The sequence below is a fragment of the Cricetulus griseus genome, chromosome 10 (genome assembly GCF_003668045.3).
Source record: "Cricetulus griseus strain 17A/GY chromosome 10, alternate assembly CriGri-PICRH-1.0, whole genome shotgun sequence".
NCBI classification, from domain to species: Eukaryota; Metazoa; Chordata; class Mammalia; order Rodentia; family Cricetidae; genus Cricetulus; species Cricetulus griseus.
Window position 1 is genome coordinate 503,229 of NC_048603.1, and position 19,773 is coordinate 523,001.

The window sequence follows — 19,773 nt, forward strand, 5'->3', positions numbered from 1 at the left end:
TTTTTTTTTTTTATAGAACCCAGAATCATCTGCCCAAGGGTGGCTCCACACACAATGACCAGAATGTAGCCATATCAATCACTAATTAAGAAAATACCCCATTCGCTTGCCTATATCTGAGGCATTTTCTCAACTGAGGCTTCCTGCTCTCTGATGAGTCTAGCTTGTATCAAGTTGACATAAAACCTAACAGGATCGGATCTGTACCCAGGAGGCCTGCTTTAACAAAGCTAAGTGACTGCCTGTTAGCTTTTTTTTTTTTTTTTTTTTTTTTCAAATGTTAGACCAGCTCCTTTTGAAATTGAAATTGTCATTTACTTGTCTGCCTTGGCCTGTAGGTTGTGTGGGGATAAAAACTGGCTTATTCATTTCTTGTCTAAAGACTCAATCAAAAGGCTGGTTCAGTTGGTACCCTGTGGACTAAACTTGAGGTTAACCTGTTCTGCACCTCATTTAAGACAGGTTTTACCTATACTTCTAGGGAGTTTGTTCTTAAGACAGGACTCCAGGAGTTGGGGATTTAGCTCAGTGGTAGAGCCCTTGGCTAGGAAGCACAAGATTTTGGGTTCAGCCCTCAGCAGCTCGGGGTTGGGTGGTTGGGTGGGAGGGTGGGACTCTAAATACGCACCAATAGTCCTAGTTACTTGGGAGGCTGAGGTTATAAGGATCATAAGTTCAAGTTTAGCCTGGACAACTTAGTGAGATCCCATCTCAACAGCATAAAACAGTAAAAAGAGGGTTGGGAACATAGTCTGTGGTAGAGTCACTTTCCTTGTATTTGTGTGACCCTGGCTTATATCCCCCATATGGAAAATAAAAAGAAGAACAGAAAACAAAACAAGAAAACAAAAAACAAAATGAAAATAGCTGTAAACAAATGAGCAAGTAGGTTTCCATCTTCTTAGAGTTGGCAGCTCTGGCCCCAATGTCCTCAGCTCTATTGCTCGCCTGTCACTGGCTGTAATTACCAGGAGAGCAATGGAGAGTTGATGGTCTGTTCTCCTGCCCAGCTACCTCACAGCCTCACTATTTCCTGATTATCATCAGCCAATCTACTACTGAAGGTAGGGGCAGAGGACAAAGAGAGTTGTGAAAGTGGGGGAGAATCTGATCAGAGTCCGTTGGATATGTGTAGGAAACTGTCAACAAAACTACAATGTGTATGGAATTGGTAGTCCTATCTGTCTCTCTGGTCTTTCTAAACCTTTATCTATTCAGTTCCATGACTTTGCAATGGACAATTTCCTTGCAAAGAAATGCTAAGGATTATAATTGTATGCTTACGTTTTTTTGAAGAATAGTTCCCGATTATTTTCTTTTGAAAAACTTTCCTGTTCCTGTAACTGTGTACTTCACCTAATTACAGAAAGTGTTGAATTTCACATTTAACACCCTGGTTCCAGTGGGGAAACTTTATTGAGTCTTGGCATTCCTGGAAACACAGCAAGAAGAAGTAGTCGTATTTCCATTTCCCTGGTTTTCAAGATACAGTATCTAGGGCACCAATGATTAGAGGGGGGCTTTTGCAGCAGAAAGTTATGAGGATTTAAGGACAGGAAGTCTGCACTCAGTCAATATCTTTCTTAGTTTATTTGTTGAAAAAATTCAACATCTAAGGAAATTTATGTTTGCATTCGAGTTCAGAAAAATCACAATTTCCAACAAGGAGCTGGGAGTGTTTCTTTCTCCTTTGCTTAAAAAAAATAGCACCAGAGGGGTTGTTTCTTTATTTTCTTCCCTGGGTCCTCATTTTAGTGCCTCGGTTTTGGGAATTCCCACACTTCTGACCTCTGAAATATAAGATATATATACAGAAGCTCTTCTGGAAGCTTAGGATACAACTTAAGAAATCCCTTCATGCTTCAGTCTCCCAGAATCTGCTAATCTTCAGCCATGCTATGAGATTATTAAATGTTTTTTTAACCATCTCATTTTATTATATCTACTTTTTTTGGAATGTGTTATCACGAGAAAATGTGTTCAGTAGTAGCGCTTTTTCTCCAGGACCTTCTGTTCCCCAATAATGACAAGGAGACTTATTATGAAAGCTCTGCAGACAGCTTAGGCTTGTTTCTAACTAGCTCTTAAATTTAACCCATTTCTATTAATTTACTTTCTGCCTAGGGCTTTATTACCTCATCTCTGTAGTGCCAATCCTGCTTGTTCAGAGGTTCCTGAAGTATCCCCTTCTTCTTCCCAGCATCCTCTCTGTCCAGAAATCCTATCTAGCTATTGGCCATTCAGCTTTTTATTAAACCAATCAGAGTGACAAATCTTCACAGTGTACAAAAGGATTATTCAACAACAGTGTTCAATAAAGCTTGTTCAATAAAATGTTGGCATATACACTGTAAGCAATAAAAGAAAAGTTATGTTTGGTATGGAGAATTTTATATATCACCTTTGATAGAGTATTTGAGCCCATGTATTTTTTGTACAATCCCATACACAAATATATTGCAGATTTTGTTGACAATATCATACATATCTTGATCCAAGGTATTTTGATCAAATTTTCCCTCATTGCTCTCTTGTCCTTCATTACTCATTAAATTTTTTATACTTTCCAACTAGTTCCCTCCTCTTTTTATGTCTTTTGTTTATTTTCTCCACTGTATTTGATTAGTATTTCATAATGAGTAAATATACATTTAATTTCATATATTCTCTTACTCACTTTTTGATCTCTTCCCACGAGGCCTCTGGCTTTCTTTTATAAATAGGGTCAGTGTGGTAGCTACTATGAAGGAGAGATAATTTTCTTGCTAGACACTTTTATGTGTTTATATTTGACCTGGGGTTTGTAATCCTCCAGTCTCAGTTTTTCTACTGATGGGGTTACAGATGGACAATACCATGCCAGGCTAGAAACACACTTCTTGGTCTTCAAGTTGTCTTAATAGGTTATATTTTGTGTTTTTAAAAGTACAAATATGATTCCAACAGAAGATTTACAGAAAACCGATGCAATCCCAGTGCAGGAGAGGCCTCAGGCCAGGCAAATTGGGATCTTCAGTTATTTAATGAGATTGAGACCAGCCTAGTCTATAAATGACTGTGTCTAAAAATTAGATTCTGATTTTTGTCATCAGCGTAAGTGACTTATTGTAAACTCTTTAATATTATATGCTAATGGGTTTGTCCATTCACTCAGGAGAGCCATTGGTTAGGATGGGGCTTGGAGCTTCCTGAAAGTGTAGCACGTGAAGACAGCCCTCTGGTCATTCTTAGCAGGAAGAAGCTGGGCCAGGCCAGGTACCTGAGCAGCTCCTTTGTGTAGTCCACACACACATCCCAGTCCTCCCTCCTGCATCTTCATTCTTGATCTTCATGTGGGCTGTTGGTGTTGTTACCATGGCTACCTGTCATCTTCACACTGTGTTTGCATCCTTCCATCACTTCTATTTCTTCTGCTGGTAACCTTGTACATTAGCAAAAATGCTATCCCCAAGACTTCCCATTGTCCAGATAATGCCAGCATCAGCTTGAGTTCTATACTATAATTTTGGAAAATGTAGGCCATCATCATTTGAGAAGTTCATGCTATGATTTTTCCCTTTAGCAAGCCCCTGGTTGGCCTTATGTTTCTTATATATCAAACACTGCCTGGTACAGTTTCCTTGGAAACAGCAAGACAGTAGCTTTTCCAGGAAGTTGTTTGGATATGAATACAGTGAGCCTGTGTCACTGGAAATAAAGTAAGTATAAACATTGGTCCCATATTATGAGAAACAGGCCTCTTTAGGATCTGGCATGTTTTGAGTTTGGCACTGGGCGGTTCTTAGTTTGAGCTCATCTCTTGTTGGCAGTTCCGAGGGCAGGCTAATTTAAAGTCTAGAATATGTTATAAAACCTGGTTGGAGCATGCCAGAGGCTACCTATAAGGTAGAAAGAAAGGTGCCTCCCAGGGCTAGACCAGACCAATGAGGCACTTAGAGCAACCTGAGTTGCTAAATCTTTGAGCCACCCCAGAGAACCAGATGTCCTGGATCAGAGGGAGCTTGTGAGACTGAGTCGGGGACCTCCACCCCCTAGCTCAGCAACACCACAGAGACCTTCAGACCCGTATGTGCTTGATGCTTTCCTACTCCATGGCTCACCACGAAGTGGCAACAGGTGTGAATTGTGGGTGTAGCTCTCTAGATGCCCCAAAGGGCTCTGAGACCCTTTCAGAAGTTTTCAAGCTAGGCATCTCATGCTATTTTGAAATGTTTAACCCAAACTCCTAGATCCCCTATGCTTCCCAAGTACATATTTCTACAATAAACAAGTAAATAAAATAAAGATTTCTAGCGCAGTCATACCCATAAAATACTCCCAAAGTCTGGATGCAATGAGATGGGAAAGAATCACGTTTGCTTTGGTCTCAGATTACACAGTTCCCTTCTCTTCCTTTGTGAGGATTTCTTCCCACAGATTTCTAATGGGACACTTGCCACCGTAAGCTGTTTTTAATGCTCCTGGGGTAAATGGATTCCATTGATTTTCACTATTGTGTAATAATAAAAGACTGAAACACAGACTGTTTACCCAATGCTAAAACACTGGTTTAAGTGAATTAACTCATTAAAATGTAGCATCATCCCAGTGCTAGAAACGTCCATCTGCATCGTGAAGGAAGCCAAAGCACAAAAAGATGAAGCTACTTTCTTGCGGGCAGTTGTTCAGTGACAGAAGTAGGGGTCAAGGTGCAGGCTGCAAAGGTGCAAAGCCTGGCTTCTGAACTCTTTCATCTTCCACTTCTTATCAGCATGAGCTATAATAATAATAATAATAATAATAATAATAATAATAATAATAATAATAATAATAATAAACCTCATTATGTATTTTAGGCTTGTCCTCTTGCCTCAGACTCCCTAGTATTGGGATTGCAGGTATACATCAATGGCTTGTTTACAGAAAATATTTAAAAATATTCTTCATGGAATGCTTTATTCATTCAATTTATCCCACAAACTTTCCTCTAGAACTCCATTTCCTCTAGAAAAAAAAGGCTAGATAGACAATACAAAAGACACCTTAAAAGTAGTCTTTTTAGTTCTTTTTTCCCTCATTCATCTAGTTTGAAGTCAAACATGGCAAGCCAGATTTTACGACTTTGACATCTGGATACCAAATTGGGACTCCACTCCAAAAGGCCATCAGTAGTAACAGAAACATATGGTTTTATCCCTGCATCCTTTGATGAGCAGAATTCCGCCCCATAAGCAATGCTTAAAACAGTTATCAGAAGAGACAGGTATAGAAGACCTGTCTATAGAAGGGATGAAATAAAATCATGAATGGTCAGTAGCATCACAGAAAGGCTTTTGAGAACTTTTTGCAGAATATGTATTGAATAACATTATGGAAATAATGAGTCTGACTTCCAGATGTGAAAAAAAAGGCTGGAAATCCTGTGAAATTTATGGTAAGCATGAATAGAGTATAGCATATCACATCTAATGTATTTTAGTATTTTTCTTCCTTAACCAGAACTCAGAATGTATTATAAGCCTCTTATATTTTCCTCATTAGCTATGGATTACAGCCATCAAGCAAGGGGTGAGAGCCGGAACATTCTTTTGGTCTGTGTAAGTTACCTTTATTTTGTCAATGTTTATAAAATGACAGTTATGGTTCAATTTATGAAAGCTCAATTTGGTCAACTTCATTTCAGCTGTATGTAAATACATCAAATGTATTGATTCAAAAGTAACTTTTCATGCAATATTTTCCTCAAAGGTTCTTTCTCTCCTTACCTCCCTTTCTCATACTCTTTGCCTCTCTCTTGTTCTAACAAGGACGATTTTCTCTCTGACCTACCCTTTAGATCTTTTATCTCCTTAACCTTTCTTTTGGCAACTTTTCATCCAGGAATGTGCATTTCTCTTCTACGATTGCTGTAGTTTCTGTTGTCATTCTTTATAAAAATATTACAAATTTCTGTGTTTATTTTGTTTGCACTTATTTATTTTGATTCCCAACTTTAAACATATGTGTAGCTCCAGGCAGTTGGGAAGCTGATGGAGTAGCCTAAGAGTCTGAGAGTTCTCCATAGTAGACCAGAGTGAGTCGGGTGAACTTCCATTTTTATCCCATTTACCGCCAAACTTTTCAAAATTCCCCGGTAAGACAACGAGACTGCTTATCCCTGCAAAAGTAACTGTGGATTAATAATTGATATTTTTAAGCTTGCAAATGAAGTTTACCTGAGAAAACTGTCAACATGTTGATTATTTTTAAGGCTCCTTAAATCAGAAAAAGAGATCTGCTTTGACGTTCAAGGGATTTTATTCCCGGTGTGACGTTCTTTCCATGTTTTTTTTTTTCTAACCACCAAAACTGTTTCCATGACTGCTTTTTACACTTGAACAAAAAGTCTGGACTGTTGTATTAGCAGCAGTGTGCTAAGACTGACCCAGGATGATGCTTTCTGTACACCCAAAATTTAGGAATAGAGGTAGCCTATTCACATTCGAGGGGACAGTTGCAATTGTTTTGGGTGATCTGAAGCTAAGACGGTGCTCATTTAGAGGTATTTTTTTCTTCTCTCTTTTAAAAAGGTCTCTGAAGTTAGGGGTAAGTATGGCTATGTTAGAATTTGATGCTGCTTAAGTGGCATGTTATTTACCAAGTTAATCTTCCACTGCTCTCTCACAGATATATGTGGGAATTCTGCTGGGCAACTCATTTGCCTAGCAGAATGGAGAGGACCCAACAACATAATTAATACTTAGTCCACACCCTTAACCCTCTGGAATTGCTGCAAAGTTCCCTTGAAAAGGCCCAGTGTTCTGGCTTTGAAAGACAATTCTCTCCACCCATTGTAACCACTTATAATCAGGTGGCTTTGTGTGCTCCCAAGCTGTCTTCCCTTTCCTAGCTATTTTTTTTCTCTCCATGTCCCAGAAGTGAGTGGGCTCATCTACTCGTAACCCTCACCCCTTTGAAGCTTTTTATCACTTTATAAAATATGGTCACAGGCTTCTTCTCATTTTTATGGGGAATATATATCAAGGGAATCTACACATAGTCCATTTTGAAAATTTTTATATTTAAATAAAAGCAGATTCAAACCCTAGGTTTAGACTTTAAAGGCCATCCTTTTGACATGTTCTGGTATTGCAGTCTAGAATTTTATTCTTGCTTCTTAAATGATAGTATCTCATTTCAAAATCATCTCCAGCTGACACTGTATTTCATTCTTTTCTTTCAATTCCTTCTCAGAGGCAGCAATTCCCATTATATATTAATGTTTAGATTGAATACAAATCCAAGGTTGTCTACTTTTGAGGCTACTGGCCTTGGGCATATGATTGACCATGTCAGCAAATCAATGTTCTCAACCCTAAGTAGGAATTATCATAAATGTACTATGGAGAAAGAATGAGTTATCTTTCTTAGAGCACTTTATTAGTTTCCTTGGTACAGAGAGAATAGTCAATAACCAGCATTGGTTTTTTTATTCTCATTGTCTTTAAACGCTGACTAGACAGCCAGATGTTGGTGGTACACGCATTTAATCCCAGCACTCAGGAGGCAGAGACAGGTGGATCTCTGTGAGTTCCAGGCCAGCTTAGTCTCCAGAGCGAGTGTCAGGATAGGCTCCAAAGCTACATAGAGAAACCCTGTCTTGAAAAACAAAAACAAAAACCAAAACACTGGCTAGACAATGTAGCCCCTCACTGCTAAGCACTTCATTTAGTCCTTCATTTTCTAGTTTTTACTTTTCTTTTTGTGACTGTGTCTTATGTACTTGGTCTCAAGATTAATTCTTTTTCAGTCAGTGGCACTGAAGACAATGAATGACACACACCCTATTTTCCTTGTTGCTTAGACACTTGCTGCTCTTGATGAGGTTTTTTATTTTTTTTAATTCTCTGCCCTGTATTTGAGACACTAATGGATAAGGACCAAAGGACTTGGTTTTCAAGACAGCGTTTCTCTGTGTGTAGCCTTGGCTGTCCTGGATCTTGCTCTATAGACCTGGCTGGCCTCAAACTCATAGAGGTCCACTTGCCTCTGAATCCCAAGTGTTGGGATTAAAGGCGTGTGCTACCACTTTCTAAAACATAGAAAACTTTAGACACCATTTTGCCCAACTCCTTATTTACAGGCTTAGAACATTAAGACTTAGAGTTGTTTAATGCTGTGTTCAAGGACACACTGAGACCTCCATAATCTTCATTGCAGCTAACACAACACTGGGCAGGGGTGGGTGGGGTTTTTATTCAAGAAATGATAATATAACTCTATGCTTTTCCATCCCAAGGAGAGGGAGATGGCTCCTCCACCAGAGTCCTTTTGGTGGGAGAATCTTATATCTTTGTGTTTATATATAGTCCTCAATCACAATGTAACTTTAATATACATTTCATGAATGAATGTATATTCTCTGTAGACCTAGAAATCCAGTACATGATTGTATAAAGTTGAATTTTCTTTTTTAATTGTGGAGTTTTATTAACTCTTAACTCTGGTAATTTCATGTAATATATTTTGATGGTATTAGCTCCCCGCCCTCTCCCCAACTCCTCCTGGATCCACTCCTCCCTGCTACCTGCCCAATTTCATGTCTTTTTTTTTTTTTTTTTAGACTACTTACCAAGTCCACTTGATGCTACTGATGATGCCCATGTACTCATGGGTGTGGGGGCCACCCAGCATGGTTTGACCTACCACAACCTTAAAGAGAACTGACTCTCTCCCTCAGAAGCCAGCAGCTGTCAGTAGCTTCTGAGTTAGGAGTGGAGGCTGGACAGCCCCTCCCCCTCCCCGCTAGAACACTGATGTTGGCTTGATCTTGTAAAATTAGCATTTTCCTAAACTCTTTCTACGAGCCAGGAACTGCTTTAAAGCATGTTCCGTGCATCATCTCTTTGAAACCTTCCAATAACCTTAGGAATAGGTACTCCTGCCAGCATTTTGCAGAGCCATCAAAAGATGGCTACCTTGCCAAAATCTCATCGCTGGTGCTTATGGGAATTAGGATGCAAACCCAGGCCTTCTGCCCTCCAGGCTGGTTTCTTTGGGTCTCTAGAGTTGTTCATGTACCCTATGCAGCGAGGGTGTTAAAGAATGAGAATTCTAAGCATTGCATGTGTTCTGTTACCTTGTATTTCTCCACTGACATTAGGAGTGGGTTCATCAGAGTCTGTATTTGTGGTGCGACACCACACACAAAATAAAGCAGCTTTCAGGTAGGTGAGGAACAAGGTAACATGAACGGACTGAGGCACTGGCTTTTTTAAAAATATCTATAAGTTAGGAAAGAATTCAAAACATGCAATTAAAATTATTTTGTTCAGATACAACGGATTTCTAAGGCTAAAGGTTTAAATTCCTTAAGTGATTAACCTGGCTTTGCTTCATCTATTTCTATTTTGCTTATAGGACACAAAAAGCAGGGCCACATTTATTCAGTGTCAATATGCTTACAGCAGAACTTTTTTTACAGCCAGCATGATTTTCTAGTCTTGGAGGACATCTCTAGACAGAGGGGATTCTAGAGCAGGTCAAATCTTGAGAGGAGAGCCAAGTAGAGCTAATAGGATGGGTGGCCATGGCAGGCACAGAAAGAGGGTTTCTAACCTAGCCATTTACCATGGTGAGGATTTGTCTTTCTCCCATGCCCCGTGCTGACATTCCCTGAGAGTAAAGGTTTAAATGGTCCACCCAATAATTTTCCTCACCACGATGGAACTAGTGTTACTTTGGATTCATCATGAATTTGCCTCTATGGCCTGATCTTAGAGAAGAACATTTTGTGTTCCTTGTTGGGAAAAAACTAAGTGATTCTTTCTCAAGTCAAAATATTGCTTAGCTTGTGAGCATCCTAACAGCACTCAGCCCAGGATGCCACCCTGTGTTATCCAAGAGCTCCTAATGCTATTGCCAGGCCTAGGGTAATTATGTTCAACAGAGGAATGACAACTTAAACACAAAAGCCTTTGTGGATGAAGATTATACCCCTTTTGTCAGTCTCATAATTATATGTGCCTGCTCTTGACAGATTTTGATAAAACCAGCAGAAAATGTTAAGAGTACTGTCACTAACCCATTATTTTACAGAGGAGGAACTTGAAATTTGGGGTTAGATAATGTTTGCAAAGTCATAGCTATCTGGAAGTGGATGGATGTATAACCATGATCATTGATAAAATAACATTTCTTTTTAGTTTCGAAAATAATTTGCCAGCACTCACTGTATGTTCGGCACCCTGTGTGATTCCGCTTTTCCCTTGCTTTATTTCACTTCGCTCTACAACTCAGGGCTCGACCTTCTTTGCTGTTGTCGTTATCACTTTGATGGGCAAACTGATGCTAAGAGAGGTCTGGGGGCTTTGAGGTTGTAGAAGTCATATTGCCAGCAAGAGGTAGATGCTGGGAGCAATACGCCACAGCAAAGCACTAGACCCTTTAAACAACAATGGTTTTAAAGCCAGGCTCCTTTTCGTTTGTAGCGCCGTTTCTGATCAGCAAGATAGGTTCTTCACTTTGGTCATGAATCAGAGTTTCCAGTCCAGTCATTCATAGAAGGGCTTGAGCAATAAAATAGGTTGGGGGAGGAAACGGAAGTTTAAACACTAGTTCCAAAGAGGGCCCTTCATTGCCATGAAGTGGAAACAGATGGTGGGGAAGAGAAAGAGCACTGGCCTGGGTGTTGAGAGCAAGCACTTTTGGGGCTTGGCTTTGTGGAAATGCAACCTAAGGATTTGCTTTGTTTTGACACCCTTGCAGGAGCATCCCTCATGAGCGGAGGATACTAACCATCCTGCAGTGGCTTTCGCTGCCCGACAATGAGAGGTATCTGTTCTCATGGGTCCTTTCCTTTCTTCAGTACATTTCCATCTTGGGCTAGAGCTGGACAAAACACTAGATGGCCTATGACATAGAAGCACAGCCAGGAACTGATGTTATTAAAAGCTTTGAGGTAATTAAGTGTTATTTCCTTAACCAGTTTTGAGTTACTGGGGACCGTTGCATTCCATGGATTACTCCAGCTGTTAATCTTGGTGACATCAGTGGACCCTAAGTGAGTTCTTAGCTTTGAGAAAGGAATCGATCCGCAGAAGCTCAAGGATTGAAAGGCATTAAGACCGAGGGCTCCCTTGAATACAGTCAGTTCTTCCACTCTGCACATTGCAAGGCCTGCGGCGATAACCACTGTATTCTGCTATTGAAGGATTAGAGTCCCCAGTGATGCTCAGTGGTATTTTTTTTTTATTGTGATTTTTAATCCTGTGAAGTGATACCACAGTGGGGAGTGGTATGGAGGTGTAGAGTGATGGGTGAAGAAGTCATGGAAAGCAAATGTTTCCATGGTAACACTAGTAATGTGGGGAGTGGGTGGGAGAGATAGATTAACTAAACCTGAAGGAGTTTGTTTTTAAATTAGTTTCATTCAAAGTGATGGGTTTCATTATGATATGTATATATGATATATATCTGATATATATCATATATATATATATATATATATATATATATATATATATGCTATGGTTTGCTTCCTTTTATTTCCTTTCCACTGACTTTCCTGTGTGTCCCCTGATACCCTTGAAGGTTTGGGGATTTTTTTGCTTTTTTTTTTTTGTTTGTTTTGTTTTGTTTTGTTTTGTTTTTTATGTGTGATATGGACGTTCGCTGACTCTGGTTCTGATTCTCCCACAGGCCTTCAGTCTATGCTTTCTATTCTGAGCAGCCTGATTTCTCTGGACACAAATATGGCCCCTTTGGCCCTGAGGTTAGTAGTTTATCACCTGCCTGAGGAGAGCCCATGTCCCTGGGCCACCTACTTTCCAAAACCTTATTTCAGGATTTTACGCAAAGTCGGGGAGTTTTCAAATCTCCAAGGCATACACAATGTCAAATAATTTCAAGACTAAAAACAACTTCAATATACTTATTTCTCTTATAGGAACGTCATTTCCGATTTGCTATGGAAACATAAGCTTTGCTATGGAAACATATCCTAAACATGGTGTTATGGGATTGGGGGTATTTCCAGCCTTGAAGATATTAGTGGAACAAGGTGAAAGTTTGGCCACCAGTGGCATAGGGCAGAAGGAATCTATGAAACTCCTCATGTGCAAGATGTCACAGCTGAATCTTAACTCCTATAAAATGACTACATAGTTCACAGAGGGAAAGTTATTTTGCCAGCCCCAGCTAAGGATTAGCATAGGGTTAAAACTGACATGTAGCATAGTAGACATATTACATGGTATAGGGGATTTGGATGGAAATGTTCGCACTGTTAAGCCATAAGCACTCCCAAAGCTAAAATGAGTTCTACGCCCTGGCCACACTTAGCCATCTCAATAGAAAACAATCTGTTTATAAGGTAGAAGTCACTATACCTTTACATCTACAAAATATATATTTTGCCTATGACTGGTTTTCATTCATTTAAGAAGGAATTCCTCCTCACATTTCAGTATAGACCATTTTGCATTATGATAAAGTCTATAAGTCAAAAAATTTAAATATCTTAAATGTTTTCCATTCCTGACCCTCCCCCCCCATGGGGCACAGAGGTCACACAACAATGTAAAACTTGATTTGAGCTGAGTAAATTGTTTTAAAAGTCTTGGTTGATGGATACTGCCTCCGATTCTCTGGAAGCCTGTGATGGCACAGTTTCTCTAAATTCACTGTATTCAGCAGATATGTTAGAGATACAGATAAATGTATTTTGATTTAAGCAGTTTTGAACAAATTGTTCTATGTCTAAGCAAAGACAGTGAATACCAAGAAGCCATAAGGATTTCTGAATGCTTCAACATCAATTCAGAGTTTGGTGAATTTTCTTAAGCGTTTGAAACTGATAACTATGGGAAGCCATTCACAGCTTGTCCTGAATCCTGGAAGTCATATAAATCTGAGGCTCTTTTTTATCCTTTTGATGTTTAAGCATCATTGTGTGATTATGAAACACAAATGATAAAACAAGATAAACATCTGCATGATGAAACACAAAAAAGCAAGCCTGGCTGTTTTATCTTTGGGAAGACTTTCTTTGAGATTAATCTAAAATGAACTAAAGAAACCAGATTTTATTAAAATGTCAAAAAAAAAATCCATCCCACTAAACACCTAACTCGTTCCATGTGCTCTATTAAAAAGTCCAACTTTGTCTGAATAATATTCTTCAAAAGAAAAAAAGAGGGATTGATATTGATATAGCTACTCTTTTGAAAGTCAAGGCTGGTACTTAAAACAGGTTGGAGGCTGTTTCCGCTCCTTGCTAAGTGGAGGATTTGTGGTAGACTCCCAGACCATGAACCTTCTTCCCACGGAACCAACCAGCCAATGAGTGAAGCACCTACCAATAACTGTGCTCAAATTAAAGGAAACATCATTGATGTGGCAAGAGCTGGCTCTTAACAGTGCACATGAATTATAACACATTTAATCTCTTAGAGCTTAGCTGTAACGTCCTTTTCCAAGGATGTCTCTGGGTTCGTGATTCATGGAGTGTCATGATAGCTACCTTGTGAAAGGATATGTATTTTGAGTAAGAAATAACCCAGTTGTTTGGAAGTACTGAGCTATGGCTAAATGAAACACAGTGAAAAATGCTTTAACTTGGTATAATGATGGTTCCTGTGTCCATAATGCTTATAAACATATAAGCTTTCCCCCCCATAGTGTTTTTGAAATAAGGCTTGGAAGTATTTTCATTATGTTCTTTTCAGTATTAATAGTGCTTGCAGCTGGAGTTTTCTTCCCTATCTGCTGGGTAAACATTATTTATTGTGTATGTTGGAGTATATGATAGTCTGATCACATTCTTCTCATAAAGAAAAGGACATTTTCAGATTTCAACTATTTTTCAGATGTTTCTAAGTAACTTCTACTGAAATCAAAATGAAATGGCTTCAGGATTTTAAAATAGAACCAAAGCAAGCCAGAAAAACCTTTCTTGAGTCATAAGCTTGGCTGGCTTATATCCCTATTTATCATATATATATATATATATATATATATATATATATATCAAGTAGGCATGACAGCATTATACACACTAGATAAAAGGTTATTTTTAAAATGCATACTTTCACAAATACTAAGAAAAGAATCTTTGCTTGACATTTAATTGAAATGAGTCTAGTGAGCAAAAAGCTTTATGGCACAGTAAGATGAATTCAGTTGAAGTTTGTGGTTTATTTGCTTAATATTTGAGTACACTTGTTTTTCAGGGTGAGTCTCAAAAGCTCTTAACTGAGACGGCCAAACACGGGGCTAACAGTTTGGAGAAATGGTGTACTGCTCCTGGTTTCATAGTGTAATGGTGAATGTTCAAAATATGCTTGCTTTTGATATTGGCACCATCTATTTTTTCTCTTTGACCTGTGCTTTCTCTGTGACTTCTTGTTCGGCTGCTCTTCTGGGCCTAGAGGCAGAGCTTTGGCTGGCTGGTCCCTACCTTCAGATGGTAAAGAATCCTTCTGAAAAGCAGGGAAGATTGCACCCCGCCCCCATCCTCTGAATAACCTTAGGCTGAAACTTCTAAATTCAGGCTGAAGTATGGCTGGTCAGTGAAAACTTAGCTTTCATCTACCTCTAACATTTGAAGAAAGAGAAACATGCCTTTGTAATGACTGGATGAAAACTCAGTTTGCTTAAACTCCCGTTTCTTTCTGCTCCTCTAACCTGCTGCAATTGGAAGGGTTCTCTTTGGGCGTCTTTGGAATGTTGGAGTCTTTTGCAAATGGCCTAGAGTTTGATGGGCAGATTTGAGCGCTCGCAGAATGTACTCGGTGACCATGACATGGAAAAACCCTCTTCCTTTTCCTGCTCTTCTCATGGAGATTTGCCTAAGCAGAAGCATTAAAAGCAAAGCAAACCAAACCAAAGTCTATGGGGCTGTGACTTTTGATTGCTCTGCCGGAGAGAAAGGGTAAGACAGAAAGAGAAGTGCTCTTGCAGCTGCTTGCCGTGGGAACAGAGCAACTGCATGGCAGATGTTTCCTTGGTTACACTAACAATGTTCCTCTTCCTGCCCCTGCCTGCATCCCAATGGCTCTTGGAACAGTCCTGCCAAGAGATAAGGCAGCTAGGTAGATGGCAGGGTCTGCTGCTTTTAATTCACCTTTGCACCATTGGCAAATCAGGGGCTGGCTTTCTCCAGCCCTTGGGGGCTCTTCCTTCAGTTGATGGTTAGATGTTACTGCTCTCTGGGTTTCCAAAGAATACTTAGAGAATCACTGTTGCCTCAGACAGGGAGCCCGCTTCCCATAGCAAGAGTCTGAGTGCTCATGCTACCTTGATGAAGAAACCTCAGTGACTTTTCTTAGTTCTAATTTTCAAAGAGGATTTCTAAACACACAGTCCTATGTTCCTCTGTCTTCCTGAATGTCCTGATGTGTACGAGTTGGTTCAGGACTGTTTATTATTTCTCTTTCATTTTGTCCTTGGTGGAACACGCAAGCTGAGAGCCCTCTGATGTATCTGGTGGTGTGATCAGATAGATGTCAACCAGTTTCTGAACTGGAACCACCTACATGAACCTCATTCTCACCTTAGAGAGACCAAGTGACTTTGACTCTGCTTGGTCAAAGTCTGTAACCAAGGGACAGTCTCTTCCCCAGCACAGGAATCCATGGAGCCTGTCCAATGTCACTTTCAGAAGTATCTCTACATGGGCTTCTCAGTCACAATTACCCACATGACTAGATTCTCTGAAATCTTATCCAGCTAGCAGTCACGGAGCTGTGACCACACTGAGATCCAGGTCAGAGGCTTCTCTCCATAGAGGGCCTTGAATCACCTCTCGTCCCAATGTGTTCTCCCATAAGGAGAACTTAGTTTTGCTAACTCAGACTCTGCTGACCCCAGATGAGCTTTACTATCTGGCCCAGAGGGACAGACACCTTCTGAGTGCAGACATCTCTATCCGCCAGCACAGGAGAGTAGTTATGGCTCACCTCTTACTCCGGCTAAAAGACCTAAGAGGAGAGTTGCCCCTAAGAGGAGACAGGAAAGACCAGTTGCTCCTCCAAAGAAAAGAAGAAGAAAATTACATAGGATGGATCCTTATGCAGCGGAAACTCGTCAGGACAAAGTAAGTTTATCTACTGTTCCAAACCTCTGCGGTGGCCAGGTCTGGTTTGAAGGCTGCCTTTGGTGCCTTGGTTTGAAAATAGTCTGGGTAAGGTTTAGGAGAGCTGGTATATTATCCTTGACTTCTACTCCAGAGCCTTTTGGTCAATTTAGGGTTAACAGTGATGTGAAGACAACTTAAACTCTCAGTATGACAGGGGGAAAAAAGGAGTCTTTTATCTTCTTTAAAGTTAGTTGACCCCACACAGATGTTGCCTTCTAAGCTGGAGTGATAGTTTGGAGGGCTGGTGTTTCTGCTTGGGAAAAAAAAAGTCACCGTGATTTGTGGTGCTGCCTCTTGAGAAGAATCTAGAAGGTAGCAGGATGTGTCTTTTAAAACAGTGTAGATTAGAACTCAAAGAAACACTGACTTGTGTTAGAGCTGTGTTCTTTCTGAGACTAGCAGAGGCCTTCGTGGATGAGAGAGTGGTTGAGTCAGCAACAAGGAGAGAATGATAGGCAGACAGATCTGCATGTTTCTCAAAAAATGATAGTAACAAGATTTACTTTAAGCAATTACCTTCAAAAGAACCTTTGCCTATTCATTTCCTTAAAACTTCCAAATTCCTCTGAGGCATATTTTTCTTTACGAACCCGATTGCTAAGAAGTAGGTTCTGGATTTTACCTGAATTGTCCCATTGAATAAAGGAAAATAGCTCAGTGCCAAGGATAGACATGTGTTATGCATTTTGCCTTCCCATGTCTAGACATGGATCTTGGAGGACAGTGTGTGTTTCTCAGACAAATACCTCTTAGTCTCACATCTGTTAGTCCCTTCAGGTTTTGTGGCACATCCCCTTCTGCAACTTTCAGTTGTGACTTGGAATGCTGACGCCTGCCATGAAGAATAAAAGGCCTCCGCCTCATTTCATGGGTGAAATGATACAAAGAAAGGTCTTGAATCATCTGAGAAGATTCAAATGGCAACTGCCATAATGTGTTTGGTTGGAAGTGATGCTCAGGTCTCTTGTTTTCATCTTGGTTATCTTGGATGTGTGTGTGTGGGTGTGTGTGTTTGGTACCTAAGCTGTAAAATCCATCTATCGTATAATGTTTGCTGTGAGGTTTCTTAAAAATCTATGCATTTCTTCCTCAGATGAGTCTAGGGAGGCAATCCTATGTGCATGTGGGCGCTTGGGACTCCCGTTGAAGCCACAGTGGGAGATGGTGGATTAAGTTTCTTGGGCTTTGGAAATGTTCCTCTGAGAAGCATCGGGAGTTTGTATTTCATTAGTCTAAACAGAACAAATTCTGTGGTTCATTTTTGTTTGTTGGGATTCTTGCGGATCCTTATTTAATCTGTTTGAAAAGAATAAAGTTGAGAAGCAGTAGCCTGTCCTGTGGACAGCTTCATTTGCAGGCAATTGGTTGCTCTCTGAGGTAGGCAGTTAGGGTCTTTGGAACAAGTGATGAATCTAATTCATTTCCCAGGAGAAAGTGATGGTTTTAACCTCTAAACTTAATGTCTTTGGTTCTCTCAGCCGATGTCTTTTTTTAGTTCAAAGTCTGGGAATTTTACACAGGGAACAAGGGATTTCCACTCTCCATCTGACTTTCTATTCACTCTTAAAACTCTTGGATTTAAAGAATGCATTCACATTTCAGGAAAGCCATTTTTTTGTGCCCCAAAAAGAATTAGCCTCAGCAATTTGTGATTTTTCACATCAAAATATTTCAAAAGGGATGGACTAAGGAGACCTTTTTATTTATTTACATTTTTTTAAACGGAAAATGGTGGGAAACTATTCCCTAGACAAAACTCTGCCTCTGGGCCAGAAGTTTTCTTTCCAGAACATTCTAAGGGTAGAAGATCTATGGAAGTCGAAAGGTAGAAACACATAAATAAGTATGTGAGGACTAACTTGCTTTTTCCAGATGACAAATCCTCTGAGGGAGATTGACAAAACCGTGGGACAGTTAATGGATGGGCTGAAACAGCTCAAGCTGCACCGGTGTGTGAATGTTATCTTCGTTGGAGACCATGGTAAGGCTTCATGTTTTTTCTTTGCTATTAATGTAGAAGTTTTGCAGGGCCATTGGTGATACAGGCCTTCAATCCCAGCACTCGGGAAGCAGAGGCAGGTCGGTCTCTGTGAGTTTGGGACCACCCTGGTCTACCGAATGAATACTAGGACATCTAGGGCTACACAGAGTAACCCTGTTTCAAAAACAATCAATCAATCAAACAAACAAATGAATGGATAGATATTTTCCAGGGTGTTGAGAAAAGGAATCATTGCTCTCAGAATCCAAAGTTCTGTTCTTAATTTCTCTTTCCCCCACCCTTTGCTTCAGGATAGGGAAAGAAATTAGGTCATGATACACAAGTTGGACAGAGCCAGGGATTTCTTCATCCTCCTGTTCTTTGTAGGAGAGGTCTTTCTATAAAACTCTGTCTCCTATTACAGTGTCACAGACAACTGACACATGATATTAATGACTTCCTCTGTGACTTCCACATAGCAGGTGACAGTCTCCTGCCTTTGTGAACCATGTCTCCAAAAGAGGCCCACAGAGTTTGTGTGGTTAAAATAGGAATTTGAATGTTTGAAGGGGGCAGAGGTGCAAATGTCTTGTCAAAGATATGACATTTAAGTCAAATGTTTCCTGGAGTTCTCAGAGGGAATTCAAGGCCCGAATCAAGGCCTCAACACAGAAGACCATTAAAAGAGGAAGAAGTAGTGTAGAAAGTGGCCTGATGTCTCACTCCCTTCTTTCTCCTTTTTTATACACACACACACACACACACACACACACACACACACACACGTGCATGCACTTACCTCAGCCCTCCCCCTCACTCCTTCCAGATCCAACCCAACCTTCTCACTTCCTCCCATCCTTTTGTCCTCTTTTTTTTTCCTTTTTACATGATCCACTAAGTGCAATTTGTGTTAATTATTCATACATTCATGACTTTGGGGCCATCTTTTGGAACATGGTAGTTTACCATGGGACACATCCTTAAAGAAAACTGACTCCCCTTGCCTAAGACTCATTAGCTGTCAATAGCTCTTCAGTCATCATGGAATGTTGACTGTTTTAATCTTGTCCAGGCAACCACAGATACTGTGAGTTCATGCAATTGTCCTGTCATGTCCAGAAGATGCTGTTTATCTCTTGCCTTAACTCCAGTCTCTGGCTCTTATGCTCTTCTCACCCCGCCTTCTGCAATGGTCGCTGAGCCTTGGGGAAAGGGTTGTGATACAGATGTTCCATTTATGGCTGAGCACTCCTCAGACACTTACTCTTTGCATCTTGACAAGGTGTGAGTTTCTGCATTAACTGTTGTCCATTGCACAAAGAAAATACCCTGATGAGAGCTGAAAGCTTCATTGATCTATAGGTATAGAAATGCAAATTTAGAGCATAGTTTGAAACTGTGTGCTCTTAGCTAAATAATAATAGCAGATTTACTCCTGGGGCTTGTACGCTCATCAACCATGTATTCTTGGCCAAATTTACAGTGCCAGACATGTGCTTCCTCCTATAGAGCAGGCCTGAAATCCAAGCAGAGAGTGATTAATTACCCTATAACATTCATGCCACTAGGCCATCTGTGGGGCTTCTTGCCACGCTGGTCACTGTAGTTCATAGGATGCATTGCTGACTAAGACTGTTGACTTTTTATCCCAGCAGCCTACTTAGCAACTTCCAATACTATGAAAGCTAGCTAGCAG

General features: G+C 40.2%; 1 protein-coding gene across 4 annotated transcripts in view; it reads left to right on the plus strand.

Moving 5' to 3' along the window:
* Enpp2 (ectonucleotide pyrophosphatase/phosphodiesterase 2) overlaps positions 1-19,773 on the plus strand; it is a 79,174-nt gene that overhangs the window by 24,161 nt on the left and 35,240 nt on the right. For 2 of the 4 annotated variants that reach the window (XM_027431406.2, XM_027431407.2), the window contains exons 9-13: positions 5,521-5,576; positions 10,726-10,791; positions 11,659-11,731; positions 15,899-16,054; positions 17,969-18,077. In XM_027431406.2, the coding sequence (XP_027287207.1) occupies positions 5,521-5,576; positions 10,726-10,791; positions 11,659-11,731; positions 15,899-16,054; positions 17,969-18,077 (460 nt within the window). The remainder of the gene's footprint in view (positions 1-5,520; positions 5,577-10,725; positions 10,792-11,658; positions 11,732-15,898; positions 16,055-17,968; positions 18,078-19,773) is intronic. The other 2 variants (XM_027431404.2, XM_027431405.2) reach the window with 1 other exon arrangement.